The following is a 24,050-nucleotide window of genomic DNA, read 5'->3' as shown; positions in this document are numbered from 1 at the left end:
TATCAAGTGGCATTGCTGCCATTCTACTTCAAGGTGTCCGCCCTTTTCAGGGCACTTTAAAGTACCCTTGCATACTCATCGAATAGATCAGCCAGCTTGCAAAATCACTGATACCTCAGCGTTGGCAAATGTCATCTGAAACACCTCAACAATCATTGTAGACGAAGCTTCGATGACACAAGAGTGCTTATGAAAGAATTGACCAAACACTGCAAGACATCACAGGAAACAAGTATCCCATGGGTGGCATTCCAACCTTATTTTTCAGTGATTTTCGTCAACTCCTTCCACTGGTAAAAAATGACACTAGGGCAAACATTGTGAATGCAAGCTTGAAGCAGTCTTATATTTGTAGGCACGTTAAAGTGAAGATTTTGACTACTAATATGAGAGCCCATATATGTAAAAACAAAGCCGCAGCCGAATTCTCAAAATTGCTTCACCAAATTGGTAATGGCCAGTTTCCAATCACTTTTCCACCTGACACAATTAAGATTCCGACCGAGGTTGGTAAATGTGTCGGTAATCAGAAGCAAATGAAAGATAAAGTTTATCCGGATCTGCAAAACAACGGAAAATCATCGGAGTCGCTTGCTAAGAAGGCTATTATTTCGTCATTAAACAGCAACGTGAATCGCTTGAACAACTGGATAATGGGTGAATTTTCAGGGGACTCAAAGGAATATAAGTAAGTTGATTCGGCTACTAATGAAGGTGAAGCCGTTCACTATTCTGTGGAGTTTTAAACTCTTGTGAACTATCTGGAATGCCTCCTCACATTTTAAATTTTAAATCTCCAAATTTGATCCTAATCATGATTCTTACATCCTTGGAACCGTCAAAAAACAACTAACGGATCAGATGTGCTCTTTCAAGATTACACACCAATGTGATTGAGGTAACTATTTCTTGTGGACCCTACGAAAGCAAAACAGTTCTACTGTCAAGGATACCCTTAGTTCCATCTGACTCGAAACTTCTATTTAAATTCCGGAGTTTCCTATGAAAGTATGTTTAGCAATGAGCATAAATAAAAGTCAATGTTAGACATTTAAAACCATTGATTTAGACTTGACATCAGAATGTTTCAGCTACGATATCTTCTACGTTTCCATCAGCCGGACAGGAAGTTCAGAAAAACTCTACATTCAGGCTCCAAATCAAAGCAGCAAAAATGTAGTTTACTATAAAGCTCTTCGATAAAAAGTTATAGAAGTAGATATGATAAAAATGATATGACCTTGATTGTGGAAAGTTTTAAGAATTGAATGTGTAAGATAAAATTTAAGCAATGAGTTCAAATTTACTTCCATGAAAAATTTACTATGTGATACCATAAAGTAACCTTCATCTTTGATAAAAATGTGTTTGTAATACAAAACAAATTTTAAGCATTGTATTTCTTTGTTTCAATTTTTATGTGGAACAATATCAGTGTCAACTCACTTCATGAGGTAGTTAAAAAATTGTAAACACTTTAGGCATTAGTTGCTCTTACAACATCCACTAACTGGAAGAGTGCCCTCGAAGCAGGTACCTGAGTGTATATATATATATATATATATATATATATATATATATATATATATATATATATATATATATTAGTTCTATTCTGTGGATACAATTTAGAAAAGTTTTGGCAATTTTTAAACAGCTCAAATCGTGTTTTACTATTTTTAAATGTAATAAAAGATTTATTTTTTAATTTTAACTGTTTTATCTCTTGTTTTTATAATTCTTAGCATTAAATGTTGTATAGAAATCATATAACTCTTAGCGTTAAAATGCTACATAGAGGTTATATATTTTTTCGAGAATAAACAAAAATAGAGCAGCGGAAACATGTAGCTGAGACACAAATCTATATTATTAGCCTTCTTTCTATATTTGCAAAAATCCCAGGTTTTATGAATCAAGTTTTAGCAGCTATCTTCATAGATACCAACAGTATTTGTGACCGACAATGTAAGTTTAGACAAGATCGTTCTACTTCAGAAATTCTACCTGTCATCTATGAACGTATATACAACATAGTATATAGACTAGGGAAGCACTAACACTAGAAATATCTATAGTTTGTGAAAGGGGTTTGCATGAAATTTTTTTACAAAATTAAATCATATGGTATTAGCGGACAAAACTATCAAGGTTGTCCTAGATACTCGTACGTCGACACAACATGACTTAAATATGCGTTCCTCAAGAAGCGACTCTTGTGCCTTTATTTATTCCTGATATTCATAAATGATCTCCATAGTAATTTGACTCTGAGATGAATATATTACTGATGGCACAATGCTCTATAACATGCACGAGTGGAACAACAAGTGAATCAAATTGCTGTACCAATAGAAAAAAGACTTCCGTCTGTGTGGGATAGACATGTAAATGGATTGTAACATTCAATGCAAAAACTTATTAGCTTTATCACTTACAAAAAATATCTTCTTAACCACTGCCTGCCATGATTAATAATACGCTACCTGAAAACTATTCGTTCCAAGTAGGATTAATATGCACAATAAACATGAATGTGAACAAATACACTGTAGACATTGCCAGGGGTTGCTACGAAGAAAGTGGGCTCTCTGTCGTGCTAGAAAAATTACTTACACCTAAGATCAACCTATATTTCTACAAGCCACCATTTGCCTATGCATGTAGTATTGTTGCAACATATAGGCTGATGCATCTGCCTCTAGTCTCTCGTTCTGATACAAAGTCCAAAAAGTATTTCCAACCTAATAGGTCCCGCACTATCAACCTAACTCCACCCTTTCTCCGACCGCCAAAAATGTTTATATCCTTGTGACTGATTTACAAGTCTTTTGATGGAATGTACTTACACCAATTCAATGCATATGTACCTCCTCGCCGTTAATATCCACAATAGCAAACAGCAAAATCTTAAGTCTACACTGTATAGATCCCTAGATGTCAGAAATGCTTCTCTAATAGTTTCTTCCGTCGAACTGCTGGACTTTAAAATTTCCTCTCGGGTTCCGGCTTCCGTGATTGTGCTGGTACTCAAAAGTTCAAATTTAATATGAATAGACATCTTGCTGCTCAACTCTCTTACAAATATTCCTGTGGATTTGGACCAAGATAGCAGCATTCCAGTGGCAGTATACTTTGTTTGAATGAAATAAAAGTTAAAAACGTAGAATCTTCTATTTTTATCATAAATTAAACAATATCTCACATAATGAAAAGCTCTAAATCAGCACTAATTCTCCTGTTACTAAGGCAATCTTCGACCATCACAGGTGGTTGGATTACACCTTATCCTGAGAGCTGGATAAATGTTGTCAGGAGACGTACAATTCCGTCTTTTTGTTGAACAAGAGTAAGGTATTGTCAGAATAACGAAAATAAGCGCTTCGTCTTTGCAAAGCAGATAACAGATCTAACGGGAATGTTATCATAGCGTCCAATGAAGGTTATTCCAGTGCACAACAAAAAGGGGAAAAAACGAAAGAATACTACGATAAACAATTTTTTATTAATAAATGCCAAGGTTAATAGGGCAAGAAACATATAGTCAGTGTTATGTTCAACAATAACAGTGTCTGCCAAATTAGTCCCTCTGGCGGTTCTCAAAGAACTCCATTGACAATATTGTAAGGGATAGTAGGAGTAAGAATATAGGTATAGTAAGGGCTTTCTGTGTGTCAAAGAACTTATACAAAACACGTCAACACTTAATCTTTTTAAAAGAGGGTGTATGTAAATTACCTCCCTTGCACCATTAACTTCAATGTTCTCATTCGAAAAAATTTCATTCCTCTTGGTTCTGTAATCCAAGAAAATAATCCAAATCTTCTGTGGTGTAATGTATTTATATAGAAGATTTCTTGGTTCCTTTTGACGTGAATTCTAACGCCTCGCTGGAGTTAGTATTCCTTTTTTACAAGACTAATTTTATGCCTTAAAATAGTTATTTCTTCCTCGGTGAAGAGGTTGTTGTAATTTCGTTTACAACTGTTCCTCACGTGTCTAAAAAGCCGACACTATAACCTAAATTTTTATTAACCCACTTTACAAACAGTTTCCATTGTCTGTTTAAATTCCTTATTTTAATTTTATTTCTTTAACAGAAACAAAATTACATCATTACATTCCTTTTTCAATGAACAGATATCTAACTATTTTATGTGAACTAAACAATGGTAATTCTACATTCCATTTTCAATAACATTCCTGTATTATTTATTTTAACTCATGATCAGAATTCTCATCTAAATCTAGCTTCGCAAGTTCGAATCCTTGGCTATCCTATCTCATATTTACTCACTTACAAGAACAGGCGGCTGTTCTTTAACACAACTCGTTTTTAAACAGTCTTTTCTGACTAATTCTGTGTCGTTTTTCTTAACGAACCCCGATTGAAGAAAAAGAAACCAAATCACTGGTTTCTCTTGTTTAAACTTGCGATTTTTAACGTCTTTTCTCTTGACGCGGGATAGCGAGCCGAGTCTTTCTCGTGTTCAAAACTTCCCACAAAATGGGCCACACATCTCATTTTATCAATCGAAAGGCACGCATTCAACACATGATATAACAAGCAGTAACATCACAAGATACATCAAGAAGAGGGAGTTAAAGAAGGGAGGGAGAGAGAAGGAAAGACAGAAGGTGGAAAATAACATTTCTACAGATCTTCTTCCTGATAATCTACAAAATATTACACAATACCGGTTCCAAAACCCATAAAGATACCATTAATCTGTTGGATCATAATATTATTAAAACTGTATTCGATCATGATAATGGCAAATTTCATTAATTGAACTGAAATACTTGCAGCAATAGTAGAAGTCGGAAGTTGACTACGATATCAAGCAGTTTCACATATAATAGTAGCCTCTAAAAGCGGAACTACGATAAAAAGACAAAATATCAAAAGAAAATGTAAATGTGTCAGTATACAAATAATTGTGTATAACATTCGAATATTGAATAGATCTGTAATATAAAATGAATTGTGGCGTTCCAAAACAGGTTCCAGAATAGTTGTGAATCATTTTGTTTACTATAGTTGAGAGATGTCTATTATATGGGTCCTAATGGTATTCTGTCCTCATGGGTTTTAGGTAGACCATGGACGGATAGAACCAGTAAGTCTTACCAAATTAGAAATAGTAGCAGGAAGAGCTCAACTCTAAACTCATTTAACCACTTTTTAGCACTTGGATGTAGCGTAGTACATTTACTGGGCCCAACTGACCAAACGTAAAAAATGTCTCCCATGATAATCACTATTTTATTTACAATCTGGATATCTCTGCCGAGGACTTTAGTTAATCTGAATAAGTATTCGCATGAGGAAGTCGATAATTATTTAACTGATGATAACAGCATGGTTAGATGTAACTAAGTAAAATAATGAAACACTTTTTGCAATATAAATCTGGAGATAAGTATACGTCAATATAACGTTAAGAAATGTTAGTAAACTGAATAGTTTTGAAATCTTACTGATCCAAAACAATACAGTGATAAAAAAAACTGAATTTCTTATGTTTTATGCTTAATTCTTATTACAGGGCTGAGTTTCTTTTATTATTTATTCTAAGACACCACGGCATATTCAACGTGAAATTGATATTCGATTCCCAACCACAATGGCATAGATGAAGGGTAATATGAAAGTAGTTTCCCGCATCACGCTCGTCACAACAAGGCAGTACACTATCATTTAATTCCTATATAATTGAAATGTCACCATTATTACATAGGCTAATGGATAGAGCAAAATGTTCAATCCTATATGAAACTGCCCTCTCTTATAACTCTTTTTTATGAATATCACTCTAATCAAGGCATGGAATCATCTGATGTAAATAGCTAAAAAATAAACTTCAAGATCAAATAATTGTCAATAATAAGTGTTTGATGAAAGAGTTTCGGACATAGAAAACAGCCTGTGTCTAAAACCTCGCTCATAGAAAATGGGGACTAAACACCAAAATAAGGAAAGCAAAAATTAGGTTGTCAAAAGAAAACTAGAAGTCCACTTTTACTTAAACTGTCAAAACTGGAAAGTAAGCTGATCAATAAAATATCAAACTTTCCAGAGTTTGACAAAAGTTTTTGTTGTATTTTTATTATGCCTCTTTTTGTTAACAATGGTACACAGTCAATTATAATATAAACAATACTCTCATGAGAATGAAATATGTTTCCATGCAGACGGACTATTGTTACAAATTTTAGGGAGATAAGTCTGCAGTCAGGTCCTCCGGGGCACGGCAGAAAATACGTATTCTGTAAAAAGACGTCACAGTTGAATTTTCTCCTAAATTCTTGGTTTAAATATTATATGATCATTATTTGACGAAATAAATATTATAGTTATCTCCACTCTTATATAAAAGTCATTTTCTGTCCCTGTATGAGTTTCTTGCTCATAGTTTCCGAAACAGTAAGCCTATCTTTTGCAAATTACACACAGACGTAATTTATATGTCTCGCAGTGTTCTTAAATATATTCTGTACATAAATTGATCTTATAAGTATCGAAAATCGAAAACATTCCAATCTTAAATAATAGTTATTCTCTCTTAATAAATAAAAATAATGAATACTTTTTACAGAGTAATAGTTTATGTTACACTGGTTAAGGGAGATAATAAAATATCAGCAAATCAATTCTTCTAAAAACATATTTCTTGTCATCTGGAGATATAGCTTAGTAGTTAAGCATTCGACTACAGATCAAGTGATCTTATTTTTAACCCCAGGTGTACCTAATCATTTTATTTTAACTTTTTTCTTATTAATGAGTTCAATTTACGATAAAAGAAGAGGTACCATGTAAAATCGCTGCAAATCATTTCTTCGTTTGCATATTATAAAACTAAACATTAATCAGAAGTGACTTTCCCAGCGCATTCATCGTTAAGCCCAAATATCAAATATCAAACAAACACAGACAAAATTTTATGAACGACATTATAATTATTTATTTATTTAATTTTGCAAATTAGTCCACTATGAAAATTATTCAGTGTAATATATAATAATTAAAAGAGAATTGATTCTGTAATAATACATGCACAATCTGCATCGATTAAAATATGCTTAAGCATATCATACAACCAGGCAACGCCATGCGTCAAGCTGGTAAGTGATAAATAAATCAACATTTTTTGTTTACATTCATCACGGCTAAAACAATATATACGGATCATATTTTTAAATATGGGATATATGTTTCAGCTTAAATAAACCCGATAATTTTAAAACATCGAATATTTCAGTGACTTTATTGAAAGAAATACTGATGATGTTAATTGTATTTTGTGGATCGCTTTTTGAACACAGGATGTTATTATGGTTTCTTTAACTTGACGTCTAAACACTAAAAAACGTAAATCTATGGATTTCATTTGTGATGGAATCCATAGATTTGTGTGATCTACTAAGATCTTTAAGAGATTAACAATCAGTTTCGTGCTTTATGAATTATCTTTAAGTTAATAACCGGAAAACAAATATAAATCTATAAATGAAAAGAAGTATTTAAATATGTGTAATGTGCTTTCTATGTGTTTTCTATGTGTTTTTATGCTATATACGTTACGGTTCCTTCTAAAGATTATTTAAACAACAGCAAAATGGCAAATGAATAGGAAGGTCGTGAGAAGAGGCAACAGACGGAATGTTAAAGTTATTCATTTTTATGAATTTAGAGAAAAGTTAAAATACCAGAATTAAATTCAGTAATTAACCGATGTTTGTTCCCACGCTATGTTGTTTTTTAGGTTATTGAATATGAAAGCCGTATTTTTAGACAGTTTCCCTCGCCAATTGTCGGACTGTTTGCTATAAAAGCCAGTTACACAAACTCCTCTTTGTAGTCTCCTGTTTGATCAACCATCGTCAACTATCCACTTCCGGTAGGTATTCTAAATTTATACCATTTTGGTTTTTCTAAGTTTTAGGTTTCTTCGTTTTACTTGAAAATATGACGACAATGCAGCAATTGTTTGCTTATATACAGAAAAGTTGTATTAAATATATGATTTGATTTCCTAACAATTTAATGAACTACACTTTTTCTTATATAATAATAATAATAATAATAATAATAATAATAATAATAATAATAATAATAATAATAATAATAATAATAATAATAGTAAACAAAAAGGAAAAGTTTTGTCAGATTGTAGATTTTACCTTTTCAGCAAACCACAGAGTGAAGATCAAGGAAACAGAAGTGGAACAAAACCACGGAACTTACCAGGGGCGCACAAAGTTGTATGGAAGAGGAAGAAAGTAAAGATAACACCAATAATAGTAGGAGCTCTTGTAACAAGACCGAAAAACTTTTAAAAAAAACTAAAATAAAATAAGAGATTGGAATTAGAAAGATGGCTGAGAAGGTACAACGGATAACAGCTGAAATATTAAGGAAACTCTTGAATATGGTAACTAATAAACATGAACTACATGTGCCAGCCACAGAAACTGTCACAAACGTAAAACACAAAAACACCACATGTAAGCATGAAAACTGAAACTGTAGAATTGTAAATTAAACGCCCTCCCTTTCCTTTTTTGTGCTATACAAAATAAGTAAGGAAAGTCCAGGAGGATGGAAAAACTGATGAGAGAAAGCACTAACCAAACCTTCACTTGATCAGTGGGATCTTAGAGAGGTATATTGCCACCCAAATCGAAACAAATCCAATGGTTACTACCAGCAAAAAATCAATGACGAATATTGCCATAACGCTAATTTGCTAAGGCTATTGAATAAGGTGGTGAGTACTAAAATATTTTGGCGACTTGTAGCAACCCAGACTCCAGGGAATACCACAGATCGTTGGCAGAGAAAAATATCTCAAGATAACGTGTGCGAAAACTCCTAGGTAATACTACTACTACTACTACTACTACTAATAATAATAATAATAATAATAATAATAATAATAGTAATAATAATAATAATCTTTAAGGTCAATTTCTCTTGCTTCGTGTACACGCTAATAAGGTTTTTACACATTTTCATTCAATATATGAGCCAAAGGTTAGAAATTAAATGCTGTTCTAGTTATTTCTTGATTAAATTTAAAAGAACAAAACCCAAGAACAACATCTAATGATTATTATTGGTGGATATCGCAATTCTTATATAGATGTTATTTATTTGTTTTTGTTCGCGATATATTTTGAATGAATTCAATTATATACGTTAGTGCATTTTTACCTAAATGCCAGTTGGTAATAATTTTCCTTTTTACTAATTTGGTACCCCAAAATGAGGAGTGGCATATATATATATATATATATATATATATATATATATATATATATATATATATATATATATATATATATATATATACTCAGTAGATTACAACATTTATAAATTAATAAAATTTAGTAATCATTTTCCAAAATATCACCACCAATATTTTTTTTCATTTTCAGAAATTCATTATTTCTCTTAAGGTTTACATTTTATAATCGATTTTGTTTTCAATAAAATGAAAATCAAGGTCAACAAAAATTTTCCTTGTTCAAATATTTGTGAATGCCAGAATAATTAAAAAGTGTAGTTTCATAGTAAACGATGTTGAAATAAAATTATTTGCACATGAATTTATTGCAAACTGCTATTATAGGATATATATTCAGGAATGATTTTATTAAGTAAAAAAGAAACTGGAAAACAATACCATAACTTTAACATAAATAAAAGAAAAATTATTTGCTGCATTTGTTATACGACATCAGAAGTAAGGTGTCATTTGATTTTGGTAAAATATATTAATGGAATCTGCATTACGATGCTGACTAATATTATGATTAGGGTTTCCAAATGATGGTAGTATTCGTTTTATTTGTTTTTATTCCTGTGATTTTGAAACATTTTAATAATGTTACGTATGCTCTGAATTAATAAATAAACTATGTTTACAGTATTATCCAATATGTTATCATACGGAATTTCAATATTTCATGTATATATATATATATATATATATATATATATATATATATATATATATACACATATATTTAATGAAATACTTGAATGCCGTAGGATAAAATATTGTATAATGTTGTAAACATAAAGTCCAAATAAATATAGTATCAATATGTATGAAACGATCCCAAACAGATTAAGAATTTACAATATGCGAGACAGTATAGAGTATATATATATATATATATATATATATATATATATATACATACATATATATATGTGTATATATATATATTTATATATATTTATATATATATACATTTATATATATATACATATATATATACATATATATATATATATATATATATATATATATATATATATATATGGATAAAAATCAGTATGAAAAGAATATAGATGTTTATGCCTTTTCTATATTTATTTCCTAGGGGGAACGAACATTTTTCTTTCAAAAGGACATATTTTCGACCGATCATTCGGCCTTTTTCAGTATGAATGATGGAAACATGAGTGCAGACCGGGTAGGGTTAATAGCAGGATGGGCATGGTTATTTTACATGAGATTAATCTGAATATGACCCTGCCAATATTTTTGACTTGGAATGATCACCAACTTGTGTGATATATATTCAAAATCAATGTTTAATTAGACACCCACACACACTCGCATATGTAAACATATATGTATATACATATATATATATATATATATATATACTAGCAAAAGTACCCGTCGTTGACTGGGTTCAAAAACAGCCTACAAAAACAACGCTGTTATATATGGGTCGTGGAATTGCATTCCTCTGCAAAATATTTAGCTTATTTACACAATCTTTTTATATTCATTTAGATTAATTCTTGATTAGCAGGGTTGACACCTGGCTTTGCCCAGGCATAAAATACTCTTAAATATATTTTACTTTGTTCAGATTTTGTATATATTATTTTAGATTCCTTATTTCAAAAGTAAAACCAAGAATTTTGGGTGCCATCAGCTAGAATCGACGCCAAAACTGAAGCATTCAAAGTTGGTGACGTGTCAGTTGTATCAACGTAAGACGCACATAAACTGATTAAAAATTGAAAATTAAAAATAAACTAAGATAAATATACCAAATGTATAACGATTTTTTCAATTTTGACCCATTTTTAGAAACCATTGTTACCAACTAAAGATTCATTTGTGCTGCTCTGTAACTTTTATTAACTATTTCAGACACCTTAACAGAAAGATCTTTTTTCTTATTTTAGTCGTTGTTTACGTACATTTTTTGATATCACTCTGACACTTGCTTAACCGTGTATATGCATCAGGTAGGTTTTTAAATTCCGGTTGCATTAATTACTAGAATGATGGAGATCTTCTGAGGATACATGTTTTTCATGTCGTGCATAAGACATTGGAAATCGTTATTTTTGGAGGAGACAGAGTTTGAAAATATGGAGACAGACAGACAGACTGACATATAGCGCTATATATATATATATATATATATATATATATATATATATATATATATATATTAGATTGTTTTTTTTTCTACATGATTTCTACTTGCATAATATTTGCGTAAAAAAGGTTTTAGTAAGCAAAACTCTATTTATATATATATATATATATATATATATATATATATATATATATATATATATATATATTTATGTATGCGTATATATTTGTTTGGGAAAATGTTGCCTACCAAATTCTTCTGTCAGGTTATCGGTCTACAGGCATGAAACTTAATATATAGCTTATTCTAATCCATGCGAAATTTATGTTTGGGTTTTAGCCGAGGAAAATCGGTACAAAAAAGTGAAAATTAAAAAAATAGAATTTTCCAGATAAAGCTCGACCTACGGCATTACGAATATGCATGCGTAATGTAATAAGTATTGGTTCTTGTGTTTATGTTTAGCCTTGCTGCAAACATTCCTTCATATCTCAAGCATTAACCGCAAAGGAAAAATTAAATCGTAAGCTAAACGGTTTGGTTTCTTTTATAAATCAATGCTTAACCATAATTTTATTAATGTCAGTTACTCCACCAACGTCTGAACTTATTTACAAGAAAATATCGCACCTTTTATTTTGCAAAGTAATTTTTTTTCACTAAGCCTTAGGGCAAATTTATTATATTATGAAACATATAAACATCATCCGAAAATAAAGAATGTAGTTTTTTTTTACTAAATGCGTTTGCAATATTATGGCCAAAGCTAAATAATAATTATCCAATGGTTTTAATATTTGTACAAAACAAAATTTGTTCGCTATGCTGTTATTTATTTTAATACTGAAAGGATTATCGTTTATTTAGTCTAATTTGGCTTAATGTATCTACTTCAAATGTTCCGCAGAATTAAACCACTACACGAAGTCATACGTTCATTCATCAAATTTTGAATGAAAGAAATATTATACCGAGTTATTAGGTTGGTGCAAAAATACATCATCTTGCACCAATTTTTAAAATTATTTGAACGTATACTTTACGCTACATTTTACCACTGTGAAACATTTTATAATTATGATTTCATATTTCTCGTTTTAGTTACCAGTGTTCTAACCATATGAATACATGGCAGCGTCAATAATTACTGTGTTAGCAGGTAAGTCAATGATCTGGAATATTTAGTACCTTCTGCTAAACGTATTATGGCAACCATAAAAGCATTAAGATTAATCTTCATTAATAATATTATCAGAGTATTACGAGAGTATTACATCAGATATCTACAATTATTATCAGAGTATTATACATAAAACGTTCAGGATTATTTCGAGTATACTCGCTTGTTTTCAACTGTTTTACTTTGGGTTGAGGAGTGGCCATCTTACCAAATGCTAGACAGTAACCCGCTATTTCAGACACCTTAACAGAAAGATCTTTTTTTCTTATTTTAGTCGTCGTTTAAGTACATTTTTGATATCACTCTGACACTTGCTTCACCGTGTATATGCATCAGGTAGGTTTTTAAATTCCGGTTGCATTAATTACTAGAATGATGGACATCTTTTGAAGATACATGTTTTTCATGTCTTGCATAAGACTTTGGAAATCGTTATTTTCTCACTCTCGGTGGCCATTAGAAATTCTGATATATACCAGGATGTTTACATTCTTGCTTTTGTCCGATATCACTCTGTCATGTTAAACAAGTCGGGTTTTCTAAAGGTACTTAGCTGTAATGATTGTATAATAATTTTTAGCAGATATGTTTTCAGAACTACCTGCCACTCAGTATTTAACATGTTACAGGTGGTCTAGTTAAGTTATTTTGTAATGCCCTGCGTGGCAATGTGTGCATATATATCACCTTTCTACATCCTTTCATAATTTATATTACCGGTTATACTGATTAGAATAATATCAGTTCAACGCAATGATCAAAGACTTTCAAATATTATAATCTTTAGGATTATCATACTGATGATATTTAGGGATATAATTAAAAACGTTAAAAATGTTTTTACGATAGACTTGTCAAAAGAGTGAGTTACACCAAACTAGTTTACGAGGGAAGTATATTCAAGCATAAGACTGTTAGGTGACTTCTTACATCAAATTCATAGTATTAACCCGTTATGGAAAGTAGATGAACACAGCCGTTTTTCTGCAATCAATGAAGTGTTATCTTTCCCTTTGTTTCATTTCTTACACTCTTGTATTTTTAAAATTATACTTGTAACGGACGACTGAATGATACAATTATACATATACAATTCAAATATGTTAATAACTCACTAATCATGTAACTTCTATTTACCTTTTGTTATTAATCTATGTTAATAATATTGATATACTTGTCACTTTTAATTTTTTGCAGTCATTGCTTTGAGCAATTATGCATCAGCCAGCATTCCAGGTAAGTATTGTTATTTTAAGTCTAATTAATGCAATAAGTAAAATATTTTCTAAACTTGAAAATTACCATGCTATGTGAGAATATAAGAGCTTTAGATCGGTGCACTTGTGTGCCCATCGCAACTAAATGTATTATGTCTGTTATTATAAAATCACATTTCAGTCTTAATTCATGAATTCCTGTAATAAAATAAGACACTAAGCATATATTATCTCTCTTTAATGTAATGAAATACCAGTTTTATACATATATATATATATATATATATATATTATTATTATTATTATTATTATTATTATTATTATTATTAATAATAATAATAATAATAATAATAATAATAATAATAATAATAATAATAATAATAATAATAATAATAATAATATGTCTTTTTTATATTAAGGTTTCTATGGAGGATGGGGAATTGGGGCCCCAGGGATTTACAGCCACACAACTCACCACGCCCCATACGGATTTGGAGGGATCTACGGTGGATGGGGTTACCCTGCTGGAGCTGTAAGCACAATTTCTCATGGTCTTCACCATCCAGTTGGATGGGGTTTTGGTGGATACGGCTTTCATTATCCAGTAGCAGCATCTTATAGCCACACAACTCATCACGCTCCATACGGATTTGGTGGATTGTACGGCGGTTGGGGATATCCTGCAGCAGCTGTAAGCACTATTTCACATGGACTTCACCATCCAGTTGGATGGGGTTTTGGTGGATACGGCTTTCATTATCCAGTAGCAGCATCTTATAGCCACACAACTCATCATGCTCCATACGGATTTGGAGGATTGTACGGCGGTTGGGGATATCCTTCAGCAGCTGTAAGCACTATTTCTCATGGACTTCATCATCCAATCGGATGGGGTTTTGGTGGATTCGGTCTCCATCATCCAGTCGCAGCATCTTATAGCCACACAACTCATCATGCTCCATACGGATTTGGAGGATTGTACGGCGGTTGGGGATATCCTTCAGCAGCTGTAAGCACTATTTCTCATGGACTTCATCATCCAATCGGATGGGGTTTTGGTGGATTCGGTCTCCATCATCCAGTCGCAGCATCTTATAGCCACACAACTCATCATGCTCCATACGGATTTGGAGGATTGTACGGTGGATGGGGATATCCTGCAGCCGGTGTAAGCACAATTTCTCATGGTCTTCATCATCCAATCGGATGGGGTTTTGGTGGATTCGGTCTCCATCATCCAGTCGCAGCATCTTATAGCCACACAACTCATGCTCCATACGGATTTGGAGGATTGTACGGTGGATAGGGATATCCTGCAGCCGCTGTAAGCACAATTTCTCATGGTCTTCATCATCCAATCGGATGGGGTTTTGGTGGATTCGGTCTCCATCATCCAGTCGCAGCATCTTATAGCCACACAACTCATGCTCCATACGGATTTGGAGGATTGTACGGTGGATGGGGATATCCTGCAGCCGCTGTAAGCACAATTTCTCATGGTCTTCATCATCCAATCGGATGGGGTTTTGGTGGATTCGGTCTCCATCATCCAGTCGCAGCATCTTATAGCCACACAACTCATGCTCCATACAGATTTGGAGGATTGTACGGTGGATGGGGATTTCCTGCAGCAGCTGTAAGCACAATTTCTCATGGTCTCCATCATCCAATCGGATGGGGTTTTGGTGGATTCGGTCTCCATCATCCAGTCGCAGCATCTTATAGCCACACAACTCATGCTCCATACGGATTTGGAGGATTGTACGGTGGATGGGGATATCCTGCAGCCGGTGTAAGCACAATTTCTCATGGTCTTCATCATCCAATCGGATGGGGTTTTGGTGGATTCGGTCTCCATCATCCAGTCGCAGCATCTTATAGCCACACAACTCATGCTCCATACGGATTTGGAGGATTGTACGGTGGATGGGGATATCCTGCAGCAGCTACTTTTTCACATGGTCTTCACCATCCAATCGGATGGGGTTTTGGTGGATACGGCCTCCATTATCCAGTCGCAGCATCTTATAGCCACACAACTCATCATGCTCCATACGGATTTGGAGGATTGCATGGTGGATGGGGATATCCTGCAGCAGCTGTAAGCACAATTTCTCACGGTCTTCACCATCCACTTGGATGGGGTTTTGGTGGATACGGTGTTCACTATCCAGTTGCAGCAGGTGTCGCTGGATTCGGTGTCGGACTTAACGCATTTGGTTTATTTTAGAATGTGACTATTGATGCATATTTTTACAAACAGGTAAGTTACACCATTATATATTTTTACATATCGAAATAAAAAACGCACATAGACATAGAATCATGTACACATATATGTATGTGTGTATAGATAAAGATGTTTAACAATGTTGATTTTTAAGGTTGAAAAATTTATAATAATACTTTACAGATTTTGATATTTTATTCTGGGAGATGATACAATTGTATGACTCGTAAATGTGTTTACTTTTGAAGTATTTTGTATATATATATATATATATATATATATATTATATCATATATTATATATGTGCACACATAGATACTACCTAGTTCCACTCATGTATTTAGAACTGCTCAATAAATACTGAAAATTGACAAGTAAAGTTTTAAGTAGATATAGTAAACTATAATATTATATAGATTTATATATATGTCAGTGTGTGTGTATTTACTTTTTTATACTAATGTAATAAATGAGTTATTTAAACTAACTGCATGTAACTTTATCATGCGATTGCATATCATGTAATTAGATTATCCTACAAAATTTGTTTTTTAGGTTACTACTATATCTACTACTATTAATATTAGGACTTATATTATACTAGTGTTGATAGTATGTGAATGTGTAATACTTATGTAGCGCCACACCTATAACTGATAATAATCAGTTTTAACTGTCTCTTGGTGGTTGATTTCACAGTACGACTGATACTTACCATAAAATTCTGAATTACTGAAAATATCTAGCGGAAGCAAGTTGTGCGGATTATAAAAGATTACGTTTGAAATTCCGTATGGATTTCAGAATTCAATATAATGATTATCGAATTCGACAAGACACCTGTAGGTTAAATCGGTCGTAACGTTGCAAAATTACATTCCAGATGTGAACAGCTGTTTGTCTAATGCAAACTAATGTAAGCTACTCTAATTATTTATTTTAGTTTAAATTGGCCTGAATTTTTTTATATTACAACTATTGCAACGATTAAGTTTGTGAGTGTGCTCATGCTTAAATGCTATTGAGTAATCAAAACTACTCATTAAACTAGTTGTTAAATCTTTAATCATTCGAAACTGTAAGCAGTAAACTTAAGCGATATATATTTTAAGTGATGCTTTTTACATTATTTATTCTGATATTTTGTATCGTATTATTAGCGTATTTTTATAACATAATTTTCTACTAATATCAATTCAATTGTTTTATTTATATTTTAGAGCTGTGTGTATTAAACCTTGACCAACTTTCGGAAAGGCCATCACCCTTGTCGAATGGACAAAATCCAATGCTAATATAAATGGACAAATTTATTCTATTTTGTTTTAAATTTTGTAAAATAAAATGTGACCTTGCATGCTTGACTTTCTTGTGTTCATTCATATAATATTAATTCTACTTTTTTGTTTAATGAGCTAATATATATTTACGTTCAGTAATCTAAGTTGAAATCTTCAATTTAGGGAAATATAACGTAGGGATGTTCTTTTATAAATGGTAGCAAAATATTTTTCTTTGTTCACTAAAATTTCACACCTTTCCACAAGATAATAAGTATATCTACGTTTGTTTATAAAACTGATATATAGATATTAAATAATGTATGTTATATAAATAATATTATCTACATAATAAAGTAAAGTCATTCTCAATATTAAAACATAATAAGATAATAACAATATCTTTCATATGCTATTTCATTCTGTGATTCAATTAGGCTAAGTCCTCCTGAGCGTTTATAATATTTATCTACTCTCGTCATGACCAGTTACACGGGATCATTTATTAATAAAACTGAATTTTGGTTAACTCAACTAAATTATTTAATTTCGTCCTCCTTAATTTTCTCTGCATAATGCAATAACTTTTAATTTTAAACGAGGTCCCTATATAACGCGATTAAGGAAATATAATCTATCCATCCTGAATTTCTGTTGTTTATACATTTTGTAAACAGTACAAATCACGCTCCAACGAAGAAATAACTGCATACATTAACACACGTCGATATCTGCATTTTTCAATATTACAACTAAACAAATATTATTGTTTTTACTGCGATGTCTCGTCCCGTTATATAATTTTTATTTACGAAAAATTATTCGACGGTTTACAAAATATAAAGTATTTCATAAATATTTTTCATATTATTTGTTTAAAATCCAGCTCTCCAAACAATATAAAACTTGCCTTAGTTTCTAATTAATTCTGTATTAGATAGGTTGTTTGAATAATATTTTCAATATAATACATTTAAAATGTATTTTGAAACGCAACAGCACCGAATAACTAAAGCATTTCTCATATTTAAAGTTACTTAAGGTAACTTCTTTAATTTGACCTCATACATGGCTCTGTTCGCATTGTGGTACTACATGGGTTGAAAAGACTCTCACCCCAAACATAACTCTCGGACACATTTGATGAAAGTACTGAATTATCACATCCGCCGAATAACTACAATTAATGTCCTTTGAACCTAGCTATCATGCTAGGTGTGTGTGTTCCAGCGTAAAGATCAAACAGCGTTCAAAATTCAAAGCTGGGTCCACATTACACAATTTAATTTTGAACTTCACACATACACGATCAGTTATATAACTGCCGTTTTCCAGAGGTTTCGGTAATTAATAATGCTACTAATTAATAATAATACGATACTGCATTTGCTGCCGAGGTAAGCATAGAACACATACGACACCTGCTGTTCTCATATGATTTGTGTGACTATTGCCCACAGTCCACTTGGAAACGCAGGCCACCTAGTGGTATCAGTTGACATTACACTTAAATACCAACTCCAAAGTAGGGAGATATTGCTCAAAACAAGAAAGTACTATAAAAGGATTGACTGGGAGACTATTAAAGAACACGTCGCAGCTGCCTCATGGATCGATATGCTCTCTTCTTGCTGAACAGTATGCCAATGAGACAAATAAATGGTGCAAACCTGGCATTGAAACATATGCTCTCACACGAAAGTATTATATCTAGCCCCATTCACCCTAATGGTTCAGTAAAGGTTAAGCAGCTGGTATTGCACAAAGAATGCATGCATCCAAGCGGTTTGTACGTCATAAGTCAAATACAAGTAGGCAAAATATCGTAGATGCTAAAAATCATTTTCAGAGAGAAATATCCACAGCCAAAAGAAAGCATGCTGAAATAATTAGGGAACGCATATAATCGCAAAAGATAGGAACTCGTGATTTCTGGAAAAATCAATAATAATGTAGTGAATAAAGGGTAATCAATGATTCCTCCACTATTTTATAAGCAGAAACTAACACATACGGCATCTCAGAAGGCGGAATTGCTTGCCCGGCGGTTCGCCTCCAATTTTCCAACAACACGACTCTCTCCCAAATTTCTCTATGCGGACTAAAGCCACACTAGATGATGGAAAAGTCACCATTTCTCATGTCTGCAATATTATTAAAAAATAGACACCTCCAAGGCGTGTGGGCCTGATCTCATTCCTGGTATACTAATTAAGAAATGCTCAGCTGAGCTATCCTCCGTACTTTCCAAGCTCTACAATAAATGTTTTGCTAAATCTTGCTTCCTAATAGATAACAGATGGTATCAGTGGGCAGGAATTCTGGTGAAATTGACTGACCCTCTCGATTATCATCCTATTAGTTTCTTCCCCCTCTTCGCTTAATTAATCAAGCACTACTCCATCCTTTTGCAAAAGCAAATCCTCTCGTTGACTGTATGTATTTAGGCAAGGTCGTTCTACTGAGGATATTTTAACAGTCATTTTCGAACGCATATAAGTACTGAATAATGTGGGCGAAGCCAGGGATATAACCCTTGATATATTCAAGGCTTTTGAGAAAGTCTGACACGAAGGCCTTCTTATGAAAATTAAATACTACGGTATAACGTGACGTATACTAAATATAATTAGTTCTTTCTTAGACTATAGGACCATCCAGGCTGTCATTGATAGACATAGATCCAATCAGCATAACATTAATGTGGGAGTACCCCAGGGGTCACTCTTTGGACCTCTATTATTCTATATATTTATAAACGATATCCTCGATAATATTGTGCCCGAGATTGGTATATTTGCTGATGATACAACGCTCTATAATATGCATTAAGTAAGAACGAATGTACATAAATCTTTGACAATGGCAGATTCGTCAGAAAATGACCTCCAGACTATAGTGGAATGGGGCCGCAAATGGATGTTAACATTTAATGCTAGAAAAACTAAGCTGTGCTCCTTTAAAAATTACAAGACGCCTCTCCAACCGCCTATATCCATGACAAATAGCACACTAGTGAAAATTCTACCTTCAAACTCCTCAGTCGAGCAGTTGTGGGCAATATGAACTGGGAAAATATATAGAGGACATTGCAAACGCTGCTGCAAAGGAGGTGGGTTCCATCTATCGAGCTAGAAGACTACTCACACCCGAGAGTATCTCTCACACCTAAGAGTAGCCTGATCCTCTACAAGGTCACTATTCGCCCATGCATTGAGTATTTTGCCACATCTGGGCTGGTGCATCTACCACACGCCTCTCCTTCTGGGATATGGACAAAAAATAGTTTTCAATCTAATAGGTCCTGTTTTGTCATCTAAACACAAACCCCTGTCCTATCGCCGCCGCAATGTTTCATCTTTGTGCCTGTTTTACAAATATTTTAATGAAATGTGCTCTGATAAACTCGTTACAATTGTGCGCCCTCGACGTACATATCCCTGACGTATCTGCTTTGCAATGAAATCTCACCCTTTCACTGTTGAGGTCCTTACATATAAAAAAGCTTTCTATTCTAATAATTTTTTCTCTCGAACAGCTAGGATTTGTGATTCACTTCCTGCAACCTACTATCCTGACTGTACTGGTATGCAGAAGTTTAAATGTAACGTAAATCAACATCTTTTTAATCTTTCCTAAGCATGTAGTATGTCCCAATAGTAGAACCAAAGATAAAAATGCACAGAGGACTATATGTGTACGAGTGGATTTTTCGAAATATTTGTCTCAGATATTTTATTTGTAATTGATTCAAAATAGTCAAAGTGCATTTGTTCGTCCTTAATTGACAAAATGGAATTAGAAAATAACTAACGCAAAATAATAAGACTATGTAGGAACGGATTAGTTTACAAAGCTATGTCCCCATTTGAAGCAGAAACTTCTAAATAATACAGTTGCTATTTAAAAAAAAAACATTCTTAACACGTAAAAATGGAACAAGCACGCAGTTTTACTTAGATTAAAATGATTTTATCTGTTATGCTATTCACAATAAAAGATATATGTGGTAGATTGATTCTTTTTAGTGTAAAAAGAAAAAAGTTCAGATAACAATATTAGTAATAATATTAGAAAAAAGTTCAGATAATAATATTAGTAATACCACTACTAATAATAATGGAAAACACCCCCAAAAGAGAGGATTCAACTTTTTTAGCTGAGTACGTGGGAACACCTTGAAAATTTAGCGAAAAGAAAAAAAAGCAACCATTTAAGAAATTAGAATGGCAAATAAGTTTCTGTATATACATTTATTATAAAATGATTATAATTTCTGGGCTTTTCTTATTTTTTAATGATGTTTTTTACCAGTAATTCTATGCTCAGCTGGTAACGTCATAATACGATGCGAAATCACTCCAAAAGAATAATATCTAGCACACAAAAATATAAACTCTCAGAATCTTTCTCCCAGCGAAAAATAACGAATTTTGGTTAACTGCTCTAAAATGTTAGAATATCTCGAAAAGTGAAGCGCATTTTATATTAAATTTATATGTAAAACTGGTCTCCAATTCTAAATGATTAAATACGCGATCTATTGCGTTATTTTTTTTATCTCGCTAAATTTTCGAATTTTATTTTTTATCTCGCTAAAAGAAGAGAATTTCATCTTTATGTGAAGGAATCATAGTTGCAGAGTTGTATTCTCAATTTATAGAAAATCAATTTTAAAACTTTAGATTCAGTTCGAAAAGACAGCTGATGTTTTCCCACGACTTGTTATTTTGACTATTAAGTTCAAACAGGAAAGACGCATATTCAGACTCGTAAATGGATGTATTGAGCGATTTAAAAGCCAATTACAAAACAATTCGCTTTGTTGTATGCTGTAATTAGCCATCATTTGAATATTCACGATAGGTATTCTCAATATTAATATTTTCGATACACTTTTTGTTAAGTTTTATATGACTTTATATCTTAAGCGATCAAAACACAAAGTGCAAGGGAAGAGTTTGAATGAGTTTATATGCCAAACTGATGAGCGAATATGGTAAAATATATTTTGAATTAAATACTAAACTGTAGTAATCCATAACTGTGTATGGAATGGATACTGTAATACTTAGTTCGATGCACAATATTATAATAAAGCTTCGTACACAATCTCAGCCACATTAGCCTACTAGAACAAAAGAAGTAAATGTAATATTGTGGTGAGTAACCCAGATTAATTCCTATTAAACTCTTAACTTCTATCAGAACGGATACCATATTATTAAGTTCACTGCACCTTATAATAATAAAGTTCCCTACAAAATAAAAACCAGATCGGCCGAATAGATTCAGAGAGAAGTCAGATGGACAAACAAATAATATAAACAATACAAAATTAATAAAACTCGGTTATATAATTCATGTAAAATTATTTATTTCGAATCAAAGAATTCAACACCAATCAGTGTACACATTTCTCTGAGTGCTGAGACGATATAAAATATGATTTTAATAAAATCTATTCAGATAGAAACTTTAAATGTTTGATCACTACCAAAGTAATTATATATATATATATATATATGTTAAATTCGAAGTACAACAGAATTGTAATAGTTTAAAAGCGAAGTGGGGCATTTTTTTAAAACCTTATAAAAAAAGATCGACTATAATGTAAACTTGTTTTTACATTATAGTCGATCTTTTTTATAAGGTTTAAAAAAATGCCCCACTTCGCTTTTAATATATATATATATATATATATATATATATATATATATATATATATATATATATATATTTCGTGGTTGAATTTTAAATTCTGAAAATCAACATATGGAGACATATATTCGATTTAAGAATGTATTGCTTGACTAAGGAATATATAGAAGGGGTTATTTTAATTCCCTTTTGCCGGCACTGTATATATATATATATATATATATATATATATATATATATATATATATATATATATATATATATATATATAAGAAACTAATAAAAATTCAGATGAATAATCCTGATAGATATTACTTGAAGTAATACTTTCAAGGAGAACCGAACCAAACAGGATAAGCTTAATATTTAAGAATAGAGCAATATATAACTTTCGTGGTTCAATTTTAAATTCTGAAAATCAACATATAGAGACATATATTCGATTTAAGAATTTATTGCTTGACAAAGGAATATATAGAAGGGGTTATTTCAATTTCCTTAATCTATGGATTTTCAACAATGGCTCATATCATCAGAGGAAATGAAATGCAGTTAGCAAAATGTTCAACTGCGAATGGACGATATTTTGCTTTTCAACACAATTATTGAAAATAGTTTTTTGAGTGGTTATGGATAATTATATGGAGAATATTATACGAAAAGAGAAGTTGATAAAACCTGGGTCGTCCATTATCGGAAGGAGTCCAATTTCAGTCGAGGTTATGAATCCGGGTGGGCAGAAAATAGGCCCATGGGAGAAAGTGATATCCCCATATAGCGAAAGCGCACTGCTCCTTATTGATATTTCGAACAGTATACCAGGAAGACTTATTCGTTGTTGCGTTGGTTGTGTGTTATTTGCTGTGGTCCAAATGCTTTCTCTGTGTTGACAAAGTATATTCGAAATTGGGTGGATATACCATTACATTGTAATTATCCACATGATTAATAGAATTTGAGCATTGAATTAAGTGTGCAATGGACCTCGGAATCAATAGTGTAATTATCAAAATACCAAAGATGGCAAAATAATCCTGGTGATGATATTCGGAAGAGTA

General features: G+C 32.2%; 1 protein-coding gene across 1 annotated transcript in view; it reads left to right on the top strand.

Moving 5' to 3' along the window:
• The window catches only part of LOC145280266 (uncharacterized), a 132,427-nt gene extending 115,022 nt beyond the window's left edge, over positions 1–17,405 (top strand). Inside the window, 5 exon segments of the mRNA XM_080132040.1 lie at positions 356–688; positions 12,540–12,580; positions 13,799–13,837; positions 14,238–16,081; positions 17,269–17,405. Coding sequence (XP_079988166.1) covers positions 356–688; positions 12,540–12,580; positions 13,799–13,837; positions 14,238–16,048 — 2,224 coding nt within the window. The 3' untranslated portion in view covers positions 16,049–16,081; positions 17,269–17,405.
• The last annotated feature ends 6,645 nt before the right edge of the window (positions 17,406–24,050 follow it).

Source organism: Euprymna scolopes, chromosome 1 (genome assembly GCF_053919585.1).
Source record: "Euprymna scolopes isolate OS-2025 chromosome 1, ASM5391958v1, whole genome shotgun sequence".
NCBI classification, from domain to species: domain Eukaryota; kingdom Metazoa; phylum Mollusca; class Cephalopoda; order Sepiida; family Sepiolidae; genus Euprymna; species Euprymna scolopes.
This window is presented reverse-complemented; position numbering and strand designations above follow the sequence as displayed.